The sequence below is a fragment of the Miniopterus natalensis genome, chromosome 1 (assembly GCF_054644295.1).
Source record: "Miniopterus natalensis isolate mMinNat1 chromosome 1, mMinNat1.hap1, whole genome shotgun sequence".
Taxonomy (NCBI): Eukaryota; Metazoa; Chordata; class Mammalia; order Chiroptera; family Miniopteridae; genus Miniopterus; species Miniopterus natalensis.
The window spans coordinates 97,046,822-97,069,774 of record NC_142081.1 but is presented as its reverse complement, the minus strand read 5'-3'; the positions used below and the strand labels follow the sequence as shown (position 1 = coordinate 97,069,774).

Genomic DNA, 22,953 nt, shown 5'->3' with positions numbered 1-22,953 from the left:
AATGCTGGATCATAGTAATGATAGCACATTACCACTCCTGACTTCAATAGGAATACCCCTAGCAATAAAATATACTAGTGTCTGTATACTGCTGTCCAGGGCTAGTGTACTAGGGTAAAAAATAATAAGCAAAGCCACTTTAAAATGGAACCAGAGCTGCCATCCTAGAGGAACTGCCTTGAACACCTTATGCCTCAAATCTTTGGCTGGGCCTAAACCAACATTATATCTCAAAGAACTGTTTGGAAAGGTGTATGGTAAATGGGAACACGGGACCCTTCCCATGCTCCAACTCCCCCTACCACCCTGTGGGAAATATAGTGAAGGACATCTTTATAGTAAGCAGGCATGTGAGAGCCTTGGGAACCTGGCCAGCAACTCAGTCTAAGAAAAGTCAAAGAGAAACTGCTTCTAGATGTGAGGCTGGACTGTAAACAGCTAGTGTTTTGATCTTACACAGCTTGCACACAGCCCCCTCATTCTGCATACCCGGTTTTTCTCTTTTCTGTACTCTATAAGACCTGTGTTGGGGAAGTTTGGGTGGCAGCCAAACAGTATCATCAGCCAGCTGCCCCCAGATGGCCTGTCCACAGGCTGTATGGGACTTAGTGGGATGACTTCACCAGTGGCAGCCAGTGTGGCTGTAAAATTAAGTCTTAATAAACTCATGTCTTTCACAGCCAGTCCTCCAGGTCATTTCTCTGGAATCCATGAACAATACCCTGAGGTTTTCTGTGATCTCAGCACTTTGCATAACACAAGGATTACAAGAAAGCATATATTATGATCACCAGACTTATGACTACCAAATTAAAAATTAAAAATTGTTTAAAATTAGCATCTCTATGTCCGTTTATCTGCACCAATAGAAACGCCTTCCTTTTATTGATATAATTACTTCCCTTCCCGTTCTCATAAATACCCCTTGCCTTTGTCTCCTAATAGAAATACTATTTGGTTTTCAACTGTCAGTGTTTCCTGAATAGCTATTCTTTATTTCAAATAAATGCATGTTGTCTCTCACTTTGGCCTTTATTTTTAGGTTAACACTAGTATACTTTTTCAAAATTTAAGTTGCAAAAAGTGAAACATGACTTTCATACAAATAATGAAGAAATAACTGTCAAATATATTTTTAAAATATGTTTTTATTGATTTTTAGAGAGAGAAATGGAGACGGAGAGAGAGGGATAGACACATCAATGAGAGAGAAACATCGATTGGCTGCCTCCTGCACATTCCATGCTGGGAATCAAACCCGAAACCTGTGCATGTGCCCTGACAGGGAATCGAAACAGTGACCTGTTGGTGCATTGGTTGACACTCAGCCACTGAGTTACACCGTCTGGGCTGTCAAATATTTTTTTTAATTAATGAGGGAACAATAAGATGGTAAAGCTGGTTCAAGGAACATTTTGCAAAAAAGTATTTACAGTACACTTGGAAAGGCATTTGAAATGTGTGCTGAGTTAGACAAAACTCATTAATGTCCTATAGGGCAATAAAACTGTAAGTTTTGAGGTTATTTTTTCTATTGAACAGATATCTATAAGTTAACATATAACCTCTCAGGTACATTTTCTTACATTAGTGGTTTTCAAAGTATAGTCCCCAAACTGGAAGCATCAGCATCTGTTGGGAACATGCTAAGAATGCAGATTTTCAGTCCCCCCAACCCCAGACCTATTTATTTAGAAAGCCTGGGGATAGAGCCCAGTGATCTGTTTTAACAGCGCTGCAGGTGATGCTGATGCACTGTAATATTTGAGAACCACTGCTATAAATAGTAAATAATCTTTATTTTTAAAACAAATATCAGACAGTGCTTCAGTATGACATTAAAAGGACATGCCACCCTCCATTTTGCCTTATTTCCAAATTTAAATCATTTGCTGTTAAAGTTTGCTGTTTGTTGTTTTGTTTTTCAAATATTCTATCAACTTAAGGCAGTTTTCATCTATTCCTAATTTGTCTTTTTTCTCCTTTTTAATAAAAATGTTTTTCCAATTCTATCAACTCTTTTCTTTAAGCTATCGATATGATAAAATACAAGTTGAACCATTCTTATATTCTTAAAATAAAAATTTTCTTGGACATGGTGTAGTATTTTTTTTTTAAATGTCTTTATTGATTTTAAAGAGAGGAAGGGAGAGAAAGAAAGAGAGAAACATTAATGATGTTTCTCATTTAAACATCACTGATCGGCTGCCTCCCGCCTGCTTCCGACTGGGGATGAGCCTGCAGCCTGGAGCCGGCGATCTGCGGACCCGAGGTGGATGCTAAGCGCGGAGCTACGCCCGGCCCGGCCTGGTGTAGTATTTTAACACTGCTGACTTCAACATGCTGGTGTTTATGATTTTTCAAAAGTTCTTTATAAATGAGATCAATTTTAGCATGAATTGGGAAGACTTCCACCTCCTTCTCTTTATGGAGTAATTTAGTTGTTATGGGCTTTGTCTGTCCTCTGAAAACTTGAAAGGCTGCAACAATAAAACCAGCTGGGCTTGGTGTATGGCGGGGTGGGGCATGGAATTGAAGAAAGATCTCAAAGTGTTCAATTTCTTGATTGGTTATTGGTCTATTCTCCTGTGTATTTTTGTTGCTGCTGCTGGGTTTTTGGGGGGTGGTAGTTGTTGTTTTAACTCTTCAAGGGAATAGAAAGTTAGTTTTCCTAGACCATCTATTTGCTCAAACTCACCAGTAAGCAAACTAATGCAATTTAAAACAACCAATTTTTCTCCCGTTATATGGGGAAATTTTAAGATAAAACATCAGCGTTAGTGAGGCCGTAGGGAAACAGTGCTCCTGAACGTGTTGTTGCCGCCGTCTTTGCTAGGCAACTAAGGGGCTCATCGAAATGAAAAAAAGGACCCAGGGTATTTAAAGGAGCTATTCGAGTACTGGTAATGTTTCCTTATATGGGTGCCAGTGACATGGGGTGAGTTTATGAAAATTCATTGTTTTGTACTTTTACGTACAATTTTCTGTATGTGTATTATATTGTAATTACGCTTTTAAAATATGGCTTTCGCCACAGCCCGCAGCGATATGCGGCGCACGAGCTGTGCCCACCCCTGGAGGTCATGGGAATGACCCGATCAAAGGGGATCACGTTAAGTGCCAGGCCCAGCTTCGGGGCGCCTGCTCCCTTAACTCGAACAAATTAAGCGGCCCCCGCTCCCTATTTTCTACTGCTTTGGGTACCTCCGTTAAACTGGAGACTGCGCGGGCCGTCTCCCTGCAAGGTTTCCGGGGAAGCCTCGCCCCGAGGCAGCTCTGGGCGGAGCCAGCTGCCCCCGCCCCGCGCGCCTCGCGTCACGTGGCCCCGCCCCGCGTCACGTGACCCCGCCCCGCGTCACGTGGCCCCCCGCGGCCGCCCCGGCAGGAAAGAGGACGTCCCCGCTCGGCTTCCTGGCACTATGGTGAGCGGTGGGGCATTCGAGCCTGGGGGTGCTGGGCGGGCAGGGCAGGGTACCCCAGATCTAGCGGCTGCCTCTGCGGAAGGGTGGGGCGCGGGTGTGAGGAGATGGGGAAGCCGCGCTGGAACCTCGGCAAACACCTTGGGTGCTGTGCGGGCTGAGCAGCGGGACGGAAAGGTCGTGCCGCCCACTCCGCGGCCGGGGGGCGGGGTGTGCGGGCGGGGGCGGGAGGACCCGGGGGCTTCCCTGGCGAGAAGGGACCCCGCCCCCCTGGGGCTTATTTGCAGGGTACTCCTCCCAGGCCTTCCTCCCCTCCAACAGGACCTCCTAAAGGTACCCACTTCCAGCCCTCCTGTGGGACTTGGACAAGAACTTGCTTAGAATTAGGCTCAGTCTAATTCTTCACAGTTAAGAAGCTCCTCCTCTTTTCCCAGAGCCAGAAAGGAGTGTGGGTTGGGACTTCCCAACCCATCCATCCATCCATTCATTCAACGATTTTTGAATGCTTACCCACGCCAGGAGTGGGAAACCTTTTTTCTGCCAAGGGCCATTTGGATATTTATAACAGCATTTGGGAGCCATAGAAAATTATTAACTTAAAAATTAACTATGAAAAAAAGCTCCTAGGTTTATTGAATTTTGAGTCCTACCTGCTGTTGCCTTGGCAGAGCCAGACCAAATGATTTCACCCCGACGTTCCCCACCCCTGCTCTACACCATGCACTGTGCGGGGCACTGAGACTTCAACTTCAGGAGGGAAAGGCAAAGTTGGAGACTTCATCTGGCAGTCATAGTTAAGACTTGAAGGGAAGAGACCTAACTGCACCTTGAGCATAGTGTTAGGAAAGCAACCTGAGGGCCTGCGGGCAGGGAAGAAAGCTGGCTCCCTGCAATGCAGTTTATATGCCAGGGCTTAGGACTCATAGGGGGTGGGGGCTATATCTTCAGACAGGAAACAGTGTGTTCACAGACTTCAGGGGTTAGAGAGCATGGCTCCCTAGGAATGAATACATTTCCCCCAACTGGAAAAGTATAAACTGGTGGTTAGTGAAAAATGGGGCTGGACAGGTAAGCAAAGACCAAAACTTGCTGGGTCTTAAGAGCTGCATAAAGGAGTGTGGAGTTTAAGAAAAGGGCATTGGGCAGCTAGGATGATCCTTTTGGCCAACTTGTGGGAGCAAGAGGGGAGCAGAGAGCCCAGGCTGGGGCAGTAAACCTCCAGGAGATGGTGTTGACCTGAGTTAGAGCAGAGAGAGTGGAAACAGAAGCTGGGAGAGTCAGCAGCACTCAGGGACTAAATGCTTGAGGGGAGAGGAGAAGGTGGTGTCTGGGTTTGGTTTCCAGGAGGTTGTGCTCAGTGGGGTGGGAAACAGTAGGGGAGCAAGTTTCAGTGGGAAGAGTATTAGTGTGTGGGCCCAGGTAGAGGTGTGGAAAGATGGACATGTATATTGCTGTGGGTTAGAACTTTGCCAGGCAAACTGGAAAAAGGACAACTGATCAGGGGATGGAGGATATTGGCAAGACATGATTGACAGGATGGGTTTGCCTTCTAACAGAGGAGGGAATAAATAATAAAATGTGATACATACTGTGGTAACTTGGAGGTCAAGCAAGAAGCATAAGGAGCTAGAGCGTGATAGTAGAAAGTGATTTTATTTTCTTAACAGCTTTATTGAGAACCACACATATGTAGATACACAGTTCAATATATTTTGACATGTATGTGCTCATGAAAATGTTACCAGGATCAAGATAATGAACACATCCACTGGCCCCTGATATTTCCTTATATAAGGGGCTATTTTAATAGAAAGTATGGTCAGAGAAGGCCCTTCAATAGTGTCATTTGAGCAGAGATCTGAATGAAGTGAGAAAGCAAGCAAGCCACAAGGACAATGGGAGTGTGCCTGGTGTAACAGGAACAGAAGGGAGGCCAGTGTGGCTGGAGCCAGGGAGGAAAAGGAAGTAAGAGGTCATTGCCTATGAGTCCAGGGACTTTGTTTTGTTCTATGGGATCTACGATAGAGAAGGCACCCAGTCGATGTTTGCTGAACAGATGAATGCCTGGGATAGGCATCAGAACAAGGTTTGGTGGCAGGGTGGGTCAGGAAGAGGGTTCTCAGCCTGGTAATCATGGAGATCAAATGGCCAGAGGGCATCCATTTTGGACAAGGAGCAGGGGTACCTGAGGAACAGTAGTGTGGGAGACACCTGGCCTCACCTCACCCCTCCTTTCAGCCTGACCAGTTGCCTCACTCCCATGCAGAGGTTCCGGTTCTGTGGTGATCTGGACTGTCCCGACTGGGTCCTGGCGGAGATCAGCACACTTGCCAAGATTGTTGAGTGCATGGGGTCTTATTTGGGGTCAGGGGGACAGGGATTGGGGATGGGGCTCTGGGAGTGGAGGGTGGTGAGGTCACTCTGGGTTCTGGGCCTCAGCGCTTTCAGCCCATACTAGCATGCTGTGTGACTGGTCACATGGATGACCCTCTCTGAGGCAGCCCCCCAGCATGAAGGGGTAAGGTGGGCCCATCTGGCTGATGTAAGGCCTTCCCCTTCAGTCTTCCGTGAAGCTGAGGCTGCTCTGCAGCCAGGTGCTGAAGGAGCTTCTGGGACAGGGGATTGATGTGAGTGCCTGGCCCAGCACCCCATTGTCCCACAACCCTATGACCCTCACTGCCCTGAGAGTGCACTAGACCCAGGGAGGTGGGTGATCAGCCTCCTGCCCTCCCTGAATACTTCCACTCCTTACCATAGGATCCAGGTGGTGGGGGGTGGCAAGTAGGGGTCTGGCACCCCTAAGGGCCTCCTTTCCCCACAGTATGAGAAGGTCCTGAAGCTCACTGCCGACGCCAGGTTTGGTGAGTACCCTATGAGTCCATGGACTTTGGGCAGCTCTGGCTACTCGGCCTGGGGCCTGGTACAGAGGCCCCTCCTACCAGCAGCTTGTCCTGACCCACCTGCCTCAGCAGAGCAACCTGAGGAGAAGACAGATATTGACAGTCTGCTCCGTGTCCTCTGCCAGCAGTAGCAATGCTCGTGGCTCAAGGAGGGCTGAGGGCTCTGAGCTGAATATAGTAGGGCAACGAGGTAGCTGGGGCCACAGTGACACCCCATATCCAACCATGGGTCTCCCCAGAGTTGGGCGATGTGAAAGCCACGGTGGCAGTACTGAGTTTCATCCTCTCCAGTGCGGCCAAGCATAGTGTGGATGGCGAGTCCTTGTCCAGTGAACTGCAGCAGCTGGGGTTGCCTAAAGGTATGGAGACCTGGGCAGGCCAAGGGCTGCAGGACAGCAGGCCAGGCCATGTGACCCTGAGATGTACCCTGCCCTTTCTGGGCCAGGAGCCTGAGCCCTGCCCTCTGAGCAGCCCCAGCACACACTTGCTTACCTCAGGGGACCTCCATTCTGCCCCCAGAACACGCAGCCAGCCTGTGTCGCTGTTATGAGGAGAAGCAAAACCCCCTGCAGGAGCACCTGCGGGCCTGCAGCCTGCGTGGTGAGTGTGGAGTCAGCCAATGTGGGGTTTGGGATCTATTCTAGAAGGTGCATGTAGCATGGGAGGTGCTTGTTCTCAGATTTACTCGTGGTCACATGTCACAGTCACAGAGCCAGGACTCCTGACTCCAGCCAGGTTTCTTTCCTCTGAGATCTGCCGTGTATAATCCGATCTCCCAGTTATTGAGCACATGCTGTGGGTGAGAGGTCAAAGGAATAAGAGCTTCCCAAAGGCCACACAGCTTTGAAGGGTTGAAGGCTGAGCCAGGGGGGTGTGCTGAGGGCTGCGTGGCCCGTCTGCCACGAGCCTGAGAGCCCCACCCCATCTCACAGTAAATAGGCTGGCAGGCATGGGCTGGCGGGTAGACTACATCCTGAGCTCCAGCCTGCTGCGGTCAGTGGAAGAGCCCATGGTGCACCTGCAGCTGGAAGTGGCAACTGCCCCGGATGCCCCCGCCCAACCTGTTGCTATATCCCTCTCAGCAGACAAGTTCCAGGTCCTCCTGTCAGGTAGGTTTAGCTGTACCTGGAGGGATTGGGGGCCCTCCCAGATCCCATCTGACTTCTGCCCAACTGCTTACCTCTTCTCCTGCAGAACTGAAGCAAGCCCAAACCCTGATGAGCTCTCTGGGCTGAGGAGAAGAGTGTCTGTGGCCCACGTGGAGCTGCCCTATCCATGTGAAGTGGCTGCCCTCTGAACTTCTCTTCAGGACCCCAGGTCCAGAACCCTGGAGGCCTGGCCTCCTGGATCTCTGGCTTTCTAGGTTCCTACTTGGAAATTCAGCATATGGGGATCCTGAGGACTTTTCCAGCGTTGTCTTCTCTCCCCCATGAAAGATACTTGTCAGTGTTTTTTCCCAGCAGGAAGAATAAACAAAAATGTAAAGGAGTGTGTGTATAGGTTTTTTTTTAGGTTCAGATAAAAGGTTTTTGTGAGAGAGACCAAGTGACATACAGATCTACCTAGCGCATCCCTCATTTTCTCTTTTCAACTGCTGATTGAGGCAGGTCAGGGTGAGGCAGACGGAGGACCAAAATGGAACAGCTTATCTGTAGATGGGAAAAATCAGGGTTCTAGCTCCCAGTCCTATGATGTTCTTGGCTTTGCCCTCTCTGTGTGATCTGGTCCTTAGGCTGGCAGCAAGTGGTGGCCCCAATGCCAGATGCCCAAGTAGAGAAAGGAGAGAGCCCTTGTCTACCTGCCATCTTCTTTAGAAAGCGAGAAGGGCCCATGCCTGAACCACTCATTGACAAGAGTGGTTATGGACTGAATGTGCCCCCATCCCCCAAATTCATATGTTGGGGTCCTAACTCCAGTGAGATTGTTTTAGGAAGTGGGGTGTTTTGGAGATAATTATGTTTAGATAAGGTCAAGAGAATGGGACCCTTATGATGTGCCCTTATAAGAGAAAGACAGAGAGATGCTCTTCACAAGCATGTACCAAGGAAAGGCCTCATGAGAACACACCAAGAAGACAGCTGTCTATAAGGCAGGAGAGGACTCTCACCAAGAACTGAATCTGGTAGGTTCTTGATTTTGGATTTCCAAAAATAATGGAACTTTGAGAAATGTCTGTTGTTGAAGCCACCCAGTCTATCGCATTTTGTTATAGCAGCCTGAGCATAGTAAAACAGCCTCCCAGGGCTGACTTAAACCAACCAGGGCTCCTTATAGGAGAGACTGATTTCAAGGCTAGAGGAGGGAAAGTACAAGGTGGGCCTAGAACATCTTGGGAAACAATTAAAGAATAATGAATCATGTCAAAGGGACCCTGCTGGCCAAAGACTGGACAATTTAAGCATCAGAAGGATAAGGATTGACTCTTCCTGACTTGTGCTTCTGGAATAATGGGGCAGATGTGCTTTTTCTGATTCCTCCACTAAATACAGCTAAAATCCTTGGACGTTACATATAAAACCAACAGAAGATGAAAGAGAGGTAGAGAGAAGAAGGGAGACTGGCTAGGATCCTCAAGACCTGAAGAACACAGCAAGCCCAGCTGGGTGTGGCTCAGCAGTTGAGCGTTGACCTAGGATCCAGGCGATCGGGGTTCGATCCTGGTCAGGGCACATGCCGGGGTTGCGGGCTCAATCCCCAGTTGGGGACATGCAGGAGGCAGCCGATCAATGACTCTCTCATCATTGATGTTTCTATTTCTCCCCCTCTCCTGTCCTCTCTCTGAAATCAATAAAGACATATTTTAAAAACACAGAAAAGATTCCTTAGATTTTCTTTTTGCTTCATGTATCCTGGGCTTGGGTGTTAGAGAAGCCAGCAACCTGGAAACACCAACACACAGACAACAAAAATGCCCCAACAAAAGCCTGCTCTCTCTAGCCAAAGCACTAGGAAAGGGGTGGTTCAGCAAGACAGAAATCTTACATAAGTAACTTCTGCACTCCAGCCACACACGTAAGTGCAGCTCCTCTTCCACCTGCCAGCAGAGGCTGAGTAGGGGCCTAGACTCCCAAGGCAGTAAGGAGGTAGTTTCCTCCTTTCCCCACTGGCACTTTGTCAGAGGAGGTCTGCTTTATTTTTTTTTTAATTTTATTTTTTAAAATATATCTTTATTGATTTCAGAGAGAGGAAAGGAGAGAGAGAGAGAGAGAGAGAGAGAGAAACATCAATGATGAGAGAGTCATTGATCGAGCCCACAACCCGGGCATGTGCGCTGACCAGGAATCAAACCCTGATCACCTGGATCCTAGGTCGATGCTCAACTGCTGAGCCACGCCCGGCCAGGCAGAGGAGGTCTGCTTTAAAAGAGACAGTTAAGATCCAGAGTCATAATACCCCAAATGTACATAATTCAATTAAAAATCATCATGCCCAGCTGGGCGTGGCTCAGCAGTTGAGCATTGACCTAGGATCCTGAGGATTGCAGTTCAATTCCTGGTCAGGGCACATGCAGGGTTGCAGGCTCGATCCCCAGTCGGGGGCGTGCAGGAAGCAGCCAATCAATGACTCTCTCATCGTTGATGTTTCTATCTCTCCCTTCCTCTCTCTGAAATCAATTAAGATATATATATATATATTTTAAAAATCATCATACCAAGAACCTAGAAAATCTCAACTTGAATGAGAAAAGACAACCAACACCAACATTAAGATGACTCAGATGTTAGAATTCTATGTCAAATATTTGTAAAGCAGCCATCATAAAAATGCTTTAAGTCTCAGCAAAGATATAGAAAATATAAAGAACCAGATAGAATTTTTAAAACCAAAAGCTGTAATAACCAAAGTGAAAATCTCAATGGATGGACTTAACAGCAGAAGGAAGGTCAAAAGAAATTACCCAATATGGACAACAGAGAGAAAACAGCTTGGAAAACAAACAAAACAAAACCCACAAACCTTGGGGATCTGTAGGACTATAACAAAAGATCTAATAGTCATGTTATCAGAGTCCCAGAAGGTGAAGAAAAAGAGGGTGGGAAAGAAAAGTATTGAAAGAAATAATGGCTAAAAAACTCCCAAATATGGCACAAGACATAAACCTACAGAGTTAAAAGCAGAATGGACCCTACACAGGTCAAACCCAAAGAAACCCATGCCAAGGTATATCATAATCAAGCTTCTGAAAACTAAAGGAAAGAAAAAGATCTTGAAAGCAGCAACAGAGAAATGACACCTTATAGAGGGAAAACAATTAGAATAACAGTGGATTTCTCATCAGAAATAGAGGCCAGAAGGAAGAAGCATGGCATTTTCAGGCCCTGGAAGGAAAATGTCAACTCAGAATTCTATATTCAGCAAAAATTACCTCAAGAATAAAAGGGGAAATCAAGACATTTTCAGATGAAGAATAATATGTTACCAGCAGACCTAACCTAAAAATAAAAAGGTTAAAGGAGGATCTCTAAATAGAAGGGAAATGATAAAAGAAGGAATCTTGGAAAGAGAAAAATATAAATACAATAGTCTTTCCTCGCAAACGTCGTAAATTATGTTCCACAGTTGAAGCTAAACTTATAAAAGTGTTGGATGTGATTCTCAATGTATATAGAGGAAATATTTAAGGTTATTATAAACAGGAGACAGTAAAGAGAGGTAAGGTTTCTACCCTTCACTCAAACTGACAAAATGTCAATACCAGGGAACTGTGACAAATATATCTGTATAATGTAAAACAGTAAGTCTTCAACATTGTCAGTAGGCTCTGTGACTTTAAATGAAACGATGATGTATAACAAAACCAATTTTACCATAGGCTAATAAACAAGAGTTAAGTTCCTATGGCATCTCATCAATGTTATAACAAAACATTGAACAAAACATTATTTGAGGACCCTGCTATACTGTGGAGCAACCATTTAAAGGCTATACAGTGTAATACACTAACAAACAATTTAGATAAATCAACTGGAATTCTAAAAAATGTTCAGGTAGCCCACAAGAGGGCAAGAAAAAGAAAACAAAAATGAAAAACAATAAACCAAATAAGATGGCAGACAAGTCATGGAAGTTCTAGGTCTCATCAAGTGTATAATATTAGCTTCATTTCCCAGGTAGTATTCCCTCTTTATATTATCACAGAATCCCACGGATACTTCTCTCTTTGCTAATGTAACAATGCATTGTAATTTTGTATTGACTCATTTGCCTCTTTTACCAGCCTGAGTTTCCTAAGGATGGGAATTGTCTTCCATGTTTGAATAGCCCCAATGCCTAATAAAGTACTCTTTCAATAAAGGGGGAGAGGGGATACAGGCTGCAATGGATTTAAAGATGTTGAATGTAAAAAAATCTATGAGTCCATAAAAAGCCCCCCCCCCAAAAAAAACCCAAATCAATCATAACTTGTCACCATTGGATATTATTGAACCAAATTCTTAGTCTAAAAATTGATCATTTAAAGGGGAGAAGTTCAAAATTTATCCTGTCTTTTTAGTATTTCAGGATTATCAAATAGCCCTAGTCGATGAGGTAAAGCTCTTCTTTACAGAAAAATTCCAACCAATGTAGAAGGAAGAACAGAATTAGAAAATAACCATTTTGTGATTCCCAATTAAATGCTTGATTGAAGCAGGATTATCAAAGATGCTAAAGTCCTATGGTAAAAGGTGGGTGTGATATGAAACTGGGTATTTGTGTGGTGCCAAACAATCACCTCAAACAACCCAGTGCCCCTCAGCCAATAAGTAGATAAACACATTGGTATGTCCACATAGTGGAATATTACTCAGCAATAATAAGGAATGACCTGATAAGCATAAAACTCTGGATGGATCTCAAATGCATTATGCTAAGAGAAAGAAACCAGACTCAATGTATGTCAATTATAGTTGAAAAATAATTTTTTAAATAAAGAACAAACCACTAAGTTGTACACCTGAAACCAATACAAAATAATATTAAAAGTAAACTGTAATTAAAAAATTTAAAAAGAGGTATAAAGTAGAAACAGCATTTCATAATGGTTTGTTTTATAAGTGTTTCCGTAGCCCTAGCTGGTTTGGCTCAGTGGTTAGAGTATGGACTGAAGGGTCTTGGGTTCGATTACGGTCAAGGGCACATACCTCGGTTGCAGGCTGGATACCTGGCCTCGGTTGGGGTGCATGCAAGAGGCAACCAATCGATTCGTCTCATCAATGTTTCTGTTTACCTCCCTCCCTGCCTCTCTCCCTTTCACTCTCACTGAAAAGCAATGGAAAAAATATCCTCAGGTGAGGATTAAAAAAAATAAGTGTTTCCACAGATAAACTGCCTACCCATAATGATACTATTCCAGTAAGTTATAATTATTTAACTGATAAATTTCTTAATGAGTATTTTTTAAAAAGAAAGAAAACACACAAAAAGAGAGAAACCAGACTCAAAAGGCTACATAGTAAGGATTTCATTTACATGATATTATGGAGAAGGCAAAAACTACAGGGATAGCAGATCAGGGTTTGCCAGGGGGTAGGGTGAAAGTGTTGATTACAAAGGTGCATGGGCAAATTTTGGGGGGTGATGGAAATGTATTATCTATTGATTGTGGTGATGGTTTCATGAGTGTATGTATTTATCAAAACTTGTACTCTAAAAGGTGAATTTTACTGTATGTAAATTATACATTGATTTAAATAAGAAGTGACCAACAAGACAAAGAAATCACCTCCATAGATTACTTAGTGGTCAGAAGGTGTAAAACAACTTTAAAACACAGAGGTCTGGCTGTCACAGTTTCATCCATGATCAGTTTCAGACTCACTAAAGTGGGACAACAAGATATTGGGCGCCTTCAACTGTTAATGTGATGTAGTTTGCAGTACAGAACAGTGACTAGGAGGTGACCTTGAAAACATGTAGCCAAGCCTTTATATCTGATTCCTAATGTGCAGGAAAAACTTAGTAGAGGAACAAATTAATGTCTAAGGAGACATTCAGACAAACCCAGAATGTGATGAGGTATCTCAAAGGACAACTGGCCTAATCTCTTCAGAAAGATCAGTATCATGGAAACCAAGAAAAGGGGGTGAGGTGGGGGTGTGGGTGGGAAGGGTGATTCCATCTAGATTAAGAATGATTGTAAAGAGACATATATACCCAGTTTTGCCCAGTGGCAGTATTGCAGCCAATGAGGTTTATCTGAGGCACAATTATTGCTAATTGAAAAATTTTCCCAATACCCGGCCATGATGACTTGAACTATAGTCAGCACTGGCAAGTTTTGACTGTCTATGCAGATACTGAGAAAAAAAAAAAAAAAATCCTTGATTGGACTCTGCCTTGAACAAATAGCCGTAAAAGACATTTGGGGGACAATTAAGGAAATTTGAGTGTGGACTAGGTGTAAGATGATATTAAGAAGATATTGTTGCCCAGCCGGTTTTGCTCAGTGGTTAGAGCATCAACCCACAGACTGAAGGGTCCTGGGTTCCATTCAGGCCAAGGGCAGGTACCTCAGTTGCAGGCTCCATTCCTGGCCCCATTTGGGGCATGTGTGGGAGGCAACCAATCTATGTGTCTCTCACATTGATGTTTCTCTTTCTCTCCCCCCCAACTCTCTCTGAGAAGCAGTGGAAAAAACATCCTTGGATGAGGTTTAAAAAAAGCTAATAATTTTATTGGGTGTGATAAATGCAGAGATTTTTAGCCAGTGTGCTGCCGCATGCTGGTGTGCCACAAGCATTTTTAAAACATTCAATACTTGACTATTTAGTCAGGGCACTGGCCACTTTTCCCTTAGATTGTCAAGTTTAAAAATGACAACAGCCAACACAATAGCTGTCCAGTGTGAATGAATCAAAATTATACCTATTTTTTTTGTCAGAGCGGCAAAAATACATTTTTTTGGTGTGACTCAGAAGCTGGTTTATGTGTGCCATGAGATGAAAAAAGTTGAAAATCACTGGATAGTTATTGTGGCTTTGTAGGAAATTGCTTTATAGAAATGCATGCTGTATTAGAGATGAAATGTCATAATTTGTCTAATTTACTTTAAAAATACTTATGCCAAAATAAATGAATTTATAGATGAAGAGGGAATGAGGCGGAAGTCTAGTATGAAGGGAGCAAATCATTGACTATAGGTCAGACACACTTAGGATGAAATGTGAACTCCTTGCAGAGGCCTCCTGAGGCCTGACCTGACCTGAACTTGCTTGTGTCTGTCCTCATCTCCCAGCACTCTCCCAGTTACACGCCAGCCACACAGGCCTTCTTTCAATGAGCCAATTGCTTTCCTTCCTCCAGGCCTTTGCACTGGCTGTCCCTTCTTTCTACCTGGCATGTTGTCTTTTTTCAAATAGTATCTTAAGATTTTATTATAAATGTGTTTCACAGGCCACAAGGAAATAAAAGACTATGTATAGTCTTTTGAGAAAAGGGAGCTGAGGATGGCCACAATGGGCACGTTCCCTGGGGAGAGGGCCCTGTAAGGGAAACCAAACAATCTGGTGAGACTCCAATGGTATAACAAACAAACAGGTCTGTGATAACGTGGCCCTGGGACACTGGGCCAATGCCTCTGTGGAGCTACTTCCATAACTATGGCCAAGGGTCAAAGAAGTCCTCACATCTCTGGGGGAGGGCGCTGCATTCCTGGAGGAGACATGCCCACTGAACTTCCTCCTCCACGGGGAATACCCATTAGGGGACCTGTGAGAGGCCTCATACTAGGCGGTGGGACCATCATGCCTGGAGGGGTGTCCCTCGGCAGTAGGTGGGGGAGGGCCCCCAGGGCCAGGTGTGTACTGGGTTTGGACCCCTGCAATACTGGCAGTGGCAGCAGCTGCAACAGTGCCTCTTTATTTGCAGAGTTGGGATCGCCCACCAATCCCATGGACTGCCCAGCAAGTCCTGCAGGGGCCTGGGGCATGGGAACACCAGCTAGGATTCCTCTGCCAGCAGCCCTACCAATCCCTGGGCCCTCAGCAGCTCCAGCAAGTGGCACTAGGGCAATGCCAGTATCTTTAGGAGGAGGTCCCTCTACTGTCACTGAGACCAGGCTCTCCCCTCGAAGCTGCTCCAGACAGGACTAGCTTCTCTCCTCTTTCTGCTTGACTTGGGCTTGATCAAATTCATATGCTTGTCAAAAACCTTGAAGGTGCCAGTAAAGATAGGAGCATCTCACAAGGTGCACCTCATCCTGTAGTCAATGTGCTGCATGCAGCATCTTGCTGCTCTTGCCCACAGCCATGCTGGTGGTTCTGATGGCTCCAGTTCGTGATGGCACGTATCTTGTCCCCACTCTTTGCCCTCTACTTCTGAGGTAGAGGCAGACAAGACATTCTGAGGTCTCAGCCTAAATGTCATTGCAGAGAGACCTTCCCCCCACAGAACCATCTGATGTGGGTTCTGCTTCTCGCTTGTTTTTTGTTGCTTGGCTGCATTTCTCATTCACAGGTGGTAATGACGTTTCTGTTTATAAGTTATGTATGACTGTCCGTTGATACTCAGGGCCACCACAGGGTCCCCAGGGCCCGCGTTTATCGCGCACATGCGCACTTCTGGCTGGAGCCTCTGCTTTGGGATATGAATGCTGTCTCAGGCTGGGAGTACTGACCCTGTCACTAGCCTGGTGACTTCCCCAGCCACAGAGAGAGCTGCGACGCGGGACCTCGGACCTGACCCCGGATCCAGCAGGCGCCACCCTCCCACCCAGGTGACTGCCCCAAAGCCTTTCCCACACCACGGACCTTCCTGCTCAGGGACCCCACCTCAAAGGCCTGGGCGCCCTGCCCGAGGAACTACATTTCCCAGCGAGCGCTGGAGCAGCAGTTTCCGACTTGCCCTTCAGCGCGGCTCCGCCCACGACTTTAACCCCTTAGTGGCTGCAGGTTAGCAGACGGGGGCGCGGGGCGCAGGTACCCCGGGGCTGGGAAAGACATGGGGGGGAGGGGGGTGTACCGCAGACTGAAGGGAGGATGGGATTTGGCGGCCTTGCGGGGGAAGGGAGCCAGGGTGTACCGAGGACAGGCAGAGGGGGTGAGTGGTGAGGATTGGGGGAGCGGGCCATAGAGTGCCCGCCCTCAGCAGAATTAGGAATCTGGACCTTCACCTTTTCTCTCAGAGTGAACTCTCTCGGGTGCCTGGTCCCGACGGTGCGAAAGTGTGTGTGTGGGGAAAGGAGTCTAAACGCCCCCTCTGCCAGACCATACCTGCGCCTTCGATCCCGCGGCGTCTTGGGGGAGAGGAAGCAGCAAACTCCCCTCCTCCGCCAGGTGGCCTGGGGTAGGGAGAGGAAGTAGAGTCGGTTCCCCTCGGACTTTAGGGCCGATCTGGGCGTGTCCTGTTGTCTTGCACCCTAGCCTGGAGCTCGGAGAGACCTTCCTAGCACAGAAGTACCTAGGGAAATCTGCATGCCCTCCTCCGGTCCTTGCTCCGGTCCTGACTCGTCCTCCCTGCCAGCTGAGCCTCCAAAAGTTAAGTTTTCCCAGCTCCCAACTCCCAGGTGGGGTCAGGCTCATTCCCTCAGCAATTGTGGCAACAGATGAGGTCGGTTGTGAGCGGTGGGGTGGTGAACAAGCTGAGCTTCCACTGGAGAAGTGGAGGTAGAGGCAGACAAGACAATAAATTTCAGATTTGGGAGTGCCATGAAGAAAAGAAAACGTGCACCTGGTGGCGGGGGTTTTGGTGGAGAGGCTACTTTGGAAGGTGGTCAGTAAGGGCCGCTCAAGTGTTCTCAGACTGAGGGGACAACAGGGGCAAAGGCATGGGGATGGGAAAAGCAGTGAGCTTGGAGCAAGTGGGAAGAAATGACATGACAGCATGGGACCAGAAAGGATCTGGACTTTATTCTAAAAGCAGCAAGGGTTCATGGAAGCCCATCATGGAAGGTGTTAATAAGCAAGGCAGTCACACTTTCCCAGCCTGAGCTCCTTGGTGCCCTGGACTTTCCTAGCATTTTCAAGTGGGTGCCAAGGACTGTGGCCAGGCCAGCAGAATTTTCTGCCAAACCCAGTCATCCATGGTTCCCTCTGATCCTCAGGGTCCTCCTCTGTAAAATGGGGGTGATAAAGCCTACTTCACAAGGTGCACACCTGATCTAACATGCAGTCATTCTTGCCCAACAGGGACTGCCGACTCCTGGAAGAAAATGCCTGAGGGCCCTGAGCTGCATCTGGCCAGCCACTTCGTGAACGAGTCATGCAGGGGGCTGGTGTTTGGTGGGTGTGTGGAGAAGTCACCCATCAGCCGCAACCCTGAGGTGCCCTTTGAGAGCAGTGCCTACTACATCTCAGCCACAGCCCGTGGCAAGGAGCTTCGCTTGACACTGAGCCCCCTGCCTGGGGCCCAGCCCCCACAGGAGCCACTGGCCCTCATCTTCCACTTTGGCATGTCTGGGTCCTTCCAGCTGGCACCCAGCAATTCGCTACCACCCCATGCCCATCTGCGCTTTTACACAGCTCCTCCTGGTCCTCGACTTGCCCTCTGCTTCGTGGACATCCGCCGCTTTGGCCACTGGGTCCTCGGGGGTGAGTGGCAGCCAGGCCGTGGGCCATGCGTCTTGCTGGAGTATGAACAATTCAGGTAGGTAGGGCCAGCCCCTGACCGTTAGTCCCTTGTTGGCCAGAGAGGGGCAAGTCGCAGTCCCTCCTGAGCCTCCATCCCTTCCTCTGTAGAACAAGACAGTGTACTTCCCTGGGGACAGCTCCCTGAGCTCATGGATATGAAAACCCGAAACTGATATGGGCGGAGGTGGGGGCAAGAGGTGAATAGGTAGGCAATCCCTGAGGACATAGGCAGTTACTGTGAGAGCTGAGGCTGGATCAGCACCCCACACTGCTTCTTGGTGCCCTCAGGAGGCTAAGAAAGGTGGAGGGTTTTAACAACTTAAAAGGGAGGCTGAGCAGGAAGGAAGTGTTTCAAGGTGGTGGGGAGGGGACTGACATGGTTTCTGAATCAGGTTTTGTGGTCTCCCACATTCTGCCTGCCCACTGGTGTGTCCCATGGTCTCCTCAGTGACTGTCTTCTGCCTGTGGGAGGGGTAACAGCCCTACTTGGGATGTGATGCAGGTCACATAAGATGGCACAGTGTCAGCCATTTCCCTTTCTTTAAAGAGGAAATGTGTACGAGTCTGCTGTGTGCCAGGCCCTGATCTAGGTGTTGAGGGTACAGAAGTGATCAAGAGCTGAAGTTCAGCCAGGGCAGAGGGAGAAGGAAACAAACTAGATGAATTCATATAGACACATTACTGAAAAATCGGAGGGAGAGAATGACTTTTGGCCAGGGAATCGGGGAGGGGAGGCACATTAGGAAAGGCCACACTCTAGGAGGTAACATTTGAGCTAAGACCTGCTTGAGAGCCAGTCATGCAAAGCTCTAGAGCAGGGGTAAGGAACGTCGAGCCTGCAGGCGTACACAGCCCACAAAATCATTTGGTCTAACCCTGCCAAGGCAACCACAGGTGGAATTCAAAATTCAATCAATCTAGGTTTTTTCATAGCTAATTTTTAAGTTGATAATTTTATATGGACCAAGAATGATGTTATAAATATCCAAATGACCCTTGGCAGGAAAAAGGTTCCCTACCCCTGCTCTAGAGGAAAAACATTCAAACTGACCAGCATCAGAGACGCAAAGGCCTGGAGTACATTTGGTGGATCCTCCCTTCCCTGGGGATGGTGCACCATCACTTGGCCCTTAGGAGACTTACCTGCCCACTGGGGTGGGTCAGGGCATGTCTGGCACCACAGAAGGCAGTTGACTCCTGGCCTTCCCAGGCATGACCTCAACTGTATCCCCAGGGAAACATCTATGGTCCTGGATTCCTCTACCTCACCTCTCCTGGGGAGTCATGTCACAGGTTAAGTCTTTGCCAGCTGACTGAAGTTTCTCACACAGAATGAGCATCTCACTTGTTTTCTTGGTCCTATAGCTGGGGAGCCTATAGGGATTTGCTGCCCTCAGGGAGCTGGCCACCCAGGCTAACCTTCCACTCTTCCATTTATCCCCAAACTCTGTCTTCTGGTCCCCTATTTCATATGCTTCTAGGCCCATCACTGAGTTAGTTTTGCTGTGGTCCTTTTCCACAAAGAAACAAGATGCATTTCCTCTTCACAGTGGCAAGGAGAGATCCATGACCCTTAGAGGTGGGGCAGGGGCTGCTGGGGCCCTCACTAGGACATGCCCCCACACACCTGCTGCAGAGAGCTAGTAACAGCCTCCTTAAAAATCTTCAGGTCTTGAGAAGAAGTCAATGTCAACTCTTCATATCTAAACACCCAAAAGTCCTAGACAGGGAGCTCCAGACTACAGACACACCTGAGGTCCTGTGATCACCTTGCTCTCAAAAATGTCTGGAGTCTGTGTTACTCTGGTGGCATACACACAACAGATACAGACTCGTGTGTGTCTCCTTGAACTCATTGCTTTTGGTTGGAATTTTTCAGCTTTTGTAATGAAAATCATAAATTGTTCTCATTTAACAGATAGGAAAACTGAGGTTCCTACTGCCAAAATAGCACTGAGTCTTGGAAAAAGGGAAACGGAACTCCCAATTTCCTTCCCCTGGCACCTAGGAACAGGTTCTCCCAGCTCCTCTCCCCATCCCATGGCGAGGTGGGGGGATGAGAGGGCAGAATGGGTCTCATGTGCCCAGGCTGTGTCCCTCCAGGGAGAATGTGTTACGAAACCTAGCAGACAAGGTCTTTGACCGGCCCATCTGTGAGGCCCTCTTGGACCAGAGGTTCTTCAATGGCATTGGCAACTATCTGCGGGCAGAGATTCTATACAGGTCAGCGGGCAGACCATGGGCACAAGGGCTGGGGTAGGCTGGGTGCCCACATTCCCCACTACTTAGCATGCCTCACTCTACCCCACTGCAGGCTGAGGATACCCCCCTTCGAAAAGGCCCGCACTGTTCTGGAGGCGCTGAAGCAGCAAAGGCCGGTAAGGGTGCAGGGGAGGGAGGCACACATACCTACCAGCAAGGGCTGACAGGGTATGGGCTGGGTCAGGTGTCTCCAGTGTAACCCAAGCAGGTCTTTAATTTTTCCTTTTCTACAATGTTTGTGTGTGCACCGGGGAGGGGATGAACCACCTCTGAGTCCTGGCAATCTCAGAGGCGGTCTGCTCCTGATAGGGTCAGTTGCCTTCTTAGAGGCCCTGCCTCATGCTGACAGCCAGGCTCTGTCCCTGCCACTTCTCCAGAGCCCCAAGTTGACTCTGAGCCAGAAGATCAAGGCCAAGCTGCAGAACCCAGACCTGCTGGAGCTGTGCCACTCAGTGCCCAAGGAAGTAGTCCAGCTGGGTGAGGCCCGGGAGGCACAGATGGTCAACTACCTGTGCGCTGGCATATTTTATAACCCCAGTACAGTTGCTGCCCCTTTCTGGACCTGGTTCCTTACCTGGGGAATGGAAGTTTGTAGACCTCATTGTTGCTAAATGGACTAGGCCTCCTCACTTGTCAGGTGTCTGTCCTCCAAGCTGCCCATGAGGCAGGCAGGGCAAGGATTATTAACCCCACTCCAGGATGAGCAAGCCATGGCCCAGAGTGGGGAAGACACCTGAGGTCCCACACTGGAAATGAGCCTTGGCCCCTTTCTCAGTCCATCAGGCTCCCCCTCCTCCCAGCCTGGGTCTGCCCTCTAACCTCTGCGTGGGTCCTCTGTCCACAGGGGGCAAGGGCTATGGGCCCGACAGTGGGGAGGAGGACTTTACAGCCTTTCGAGCCTGGCTGCAGTGCTATGGCATGGTGGGCATGAGCTCCCTGCGGGACCGGCACGGCCGCACCATCTGGTTCCAGGTTTGGGCCCTAATGCTCATACAGGCAGAGATCCCAAAGGGGGATAGGGGGTAGAGACCTGGGGTCACAGCTGGGCAGGAGATGGAGTCTCTATCTAGGCCCCCAAATGTCACACTGTCCCTGAGGGTCTAAGCCTTCCCTATGCAATGACCCTCCCCCCCCTCTAAATCTCAGGGTCCCAGCTAGTACAGCACCCCAAGGCAGGGTGGCCTTGATGTTGGCTCTGACCTGGCAGGGAGTGGGCAGTTAAGAGGCTTCCCAGGGGAGGATTACACTAGTCTGGAAAGATAGGTGTGAGTCCTGTCTCTTCAAGGGAAAATGAGCCCTGCCCCAACCAGGCTGATTCCTGAATTTTCCCTGTTCCATTTTAGGGGGATCCTGGACCTCTGGCACCCAAAGGTAAGGTACTCCTAATATAATAAGCTAAGAAAACAGAAAGGATGAGTTGCCTGCAACTCCTCGGTCCCCACTCCAACCCTGGGAGTCACCCGAGTGGGAGAGTGAGAGTCTGGAGAAAGGGCCCAAGGCCATAGGACCTTGCAACCCCAGCATCAGTGTCTTCCAGGGGGCAAGTCCCATAAGAAATCCAAGGGAGCAGAGCGGGGTCCAGAGGACAGAATTGAGGTATCACTCCCTGCTCCTAAATCCTCCCTGCACTCACTCTCCTCTGCCCTGGCTGCACCTCCCAAGCCCGGCTTTTTGGGGGTGATGGTGGATCTTAACCAACCTCTGAACTGCTCTCTGAGCACTTCAGGAACCTGTGTCTCCTTTATCCAGGACCGTCCACCCCCAAGCAAGGCCCCTTCCAGGACAAGAAGGGCATGGAGAGGCCTTCCTGAGCAAACAACAGCCCAACAGCATGAGGGAACCAGCCTCCAACAAGACCCAAAAGTCCCCCCAGTCACTGAGAAAGGGAAGAGGAGGGGGACATGGGCAAGCTCAGGTGGGCATTCCTTAGCTTGTTCCTCTGGGGATGGAAGGGGCACCACCAAAAGGGGCTTTCCGGAAGGAAAGTATGGCAGTATGGGCAGATGTTACATGTGAACAAAGGCGGGAAGGAAGGCTGTCGGGGCATTCCTCAACCTGGGGTCTGAGTTGCCACCTCACCTGTCCTCCCCAGGCTGCTGCAGTCCCCAAAAGATCAAGACTGACATCCCACCTTTGGTGCCTGAGGAGACCTCAGCCTCCTAGCAGGAGGATCTCCTTGCTTGCATCTACCTCTTCCCGCTGCCTTGCACTGGACCTGGGGCATGTGGCTTCCTAGAAGCAGGCAGTAGGTGAAGGGGGCTAGATGCCTGTGACCCTGTGGCTGTTCCCTACATAACCATGATATTTTTAATTGCACCCTACCATCCCCATTTTTTAAGCACATGTGAAAAATGTTGTATTTTTAAAAATATAAATTGATATAAACGTCTTGGGCTGGCTACAGAAGGTATGGAATGGCCAAGTTAGTAGGCCTGTTGCCTGGTCCTGAGTATAAGAAGCTACCTTCTCAGCAAGGCAAACAGCCCCATCCGAGTCCTCAAGGCCCTGGCTCTCAGAGGGTAGTCTGTTTTTGCAGATAGCCCCTCAGAGGTAGTATAGAGACCCCAGGCCCCATAGCTCCTCTAGTCCAGGATTCCTCAGGGCCTGTGGTTGCTCCCCAGCCTGGCCCAGACTAGTCAGTACTCTCCTCCTAGTGGGGACTAGCTGGAACCCACCCAGACCCAGGTCCTCTGCCTGCTGACACAGGGGAGGAGTTTCTTATCTCATGCTCTTATCTTGTGGTCATGGATATATATTCCCTCTCTCTCATGGGGGCTGCAACCCAGACCCTGGCTGCACATATAGATCACCTTAATTTTGCCCCTG

The 22,953-nt window shown here is 48.3% G+C and overlaps 2 protein-coding genes, 1 non-coding gene and 1 pseudogene across 7 annotated transcripts; 3 read left to right on the top strand and 1 right to left on the bottom strand.

The window, feature by feature from the left end:
- Window positions 1–5,358: 5,358 nt before the first annotated feature.
- On the top strand, window positions 5,359–7,808 carry COMMD4 (COMM domain containing 4). 5 transcript variants are annotated; one of them, XM_016210554.2, is made up of 7 exons: window positions 5,375–5,757; window positions 5,981–6,046; window positions 6,241–6,280; window positions 6,611–6,678; window positions 6,817–6,919; window positions 7,252–7,428; window positions 7,514–7,808. In XM_016210554.2, the coding sequence occupies exons 1-7, from the start codon at window positions 5,680–5,682 to the stop codon at window positions 7,552–7,554; spliced, it is 573 nt and encodes a 190-aa protein (XP_016066040.1). In that variant the 5' UTR covers window positions 5,375–5,679; the 3' UTR covers window positions 7,555–7,808. The 5 variants fall into 5 exon arrangements, with proteins under 5 accessions (XP_016066042.1, XP_016066041.1, XP_016066040.1 ...); XM_016210553.2 differs by having other exon boundaries at window positions 5,379–5,757; window positions 6,559–6,678; window positions 6,839–6,919; XM_016210556.2 differs by lacking the exon at window positions 5,981–6,046 and having other exon boundaries at window positions 5,359–5,757.
- A 5,647-nt stretch (window positions 7,809–13,455) lies between these two features.
- On the top strand, window positions 13,456–13,594 carry LOC148094275 (U4 spliceosomal RNA). Its single transcript, XR_015716443.1, has one exon. It is a non-coding gene; the product is annotated as a U4 spliceosomal RNA (small nuclear RNA).
- A 1,315-nt stretch (window positions 13,595–14,909) lies between these two features.
- LOC107535208 (small nuclear ribonucleoprotein-associated protein B' pseudogene) lies at window positions 14,910–15,548 on the bottom strand (annotated as a pseudogene).
- Window positions 15,549–17,365: 1,817 nt separating this feature from the next.
- Window positions 17,366–22,920, top strand: NEIL1 (nei like DNA glycosylase 1). Its single transcript, XM_087824179.1, has 9 exons — window positions 17,366–17,881; window positions 19,969–20,088; window positions 20,180–20,243; window positions 20,505–20,604; window positions 20,972–21,099; window positions 21,471–21,498; window positions 21,665–21,723; window positions 21,877–22,042; window positions 22,220–22,920. Exons 1-9 carry the CDS (start codon window positions 17,448–17,450, stop codon window positions 22,288–22,290), a joined length of 1,170 nt encoding a protein of 389 aa, XP_087680305.1. The 5' UTR covers window positions 17,366–17,447; the 3' UTR covers window positions 22,291–22,920.
- Window positions 22,921–22,953: the final 33 nt, after the last annotated feature.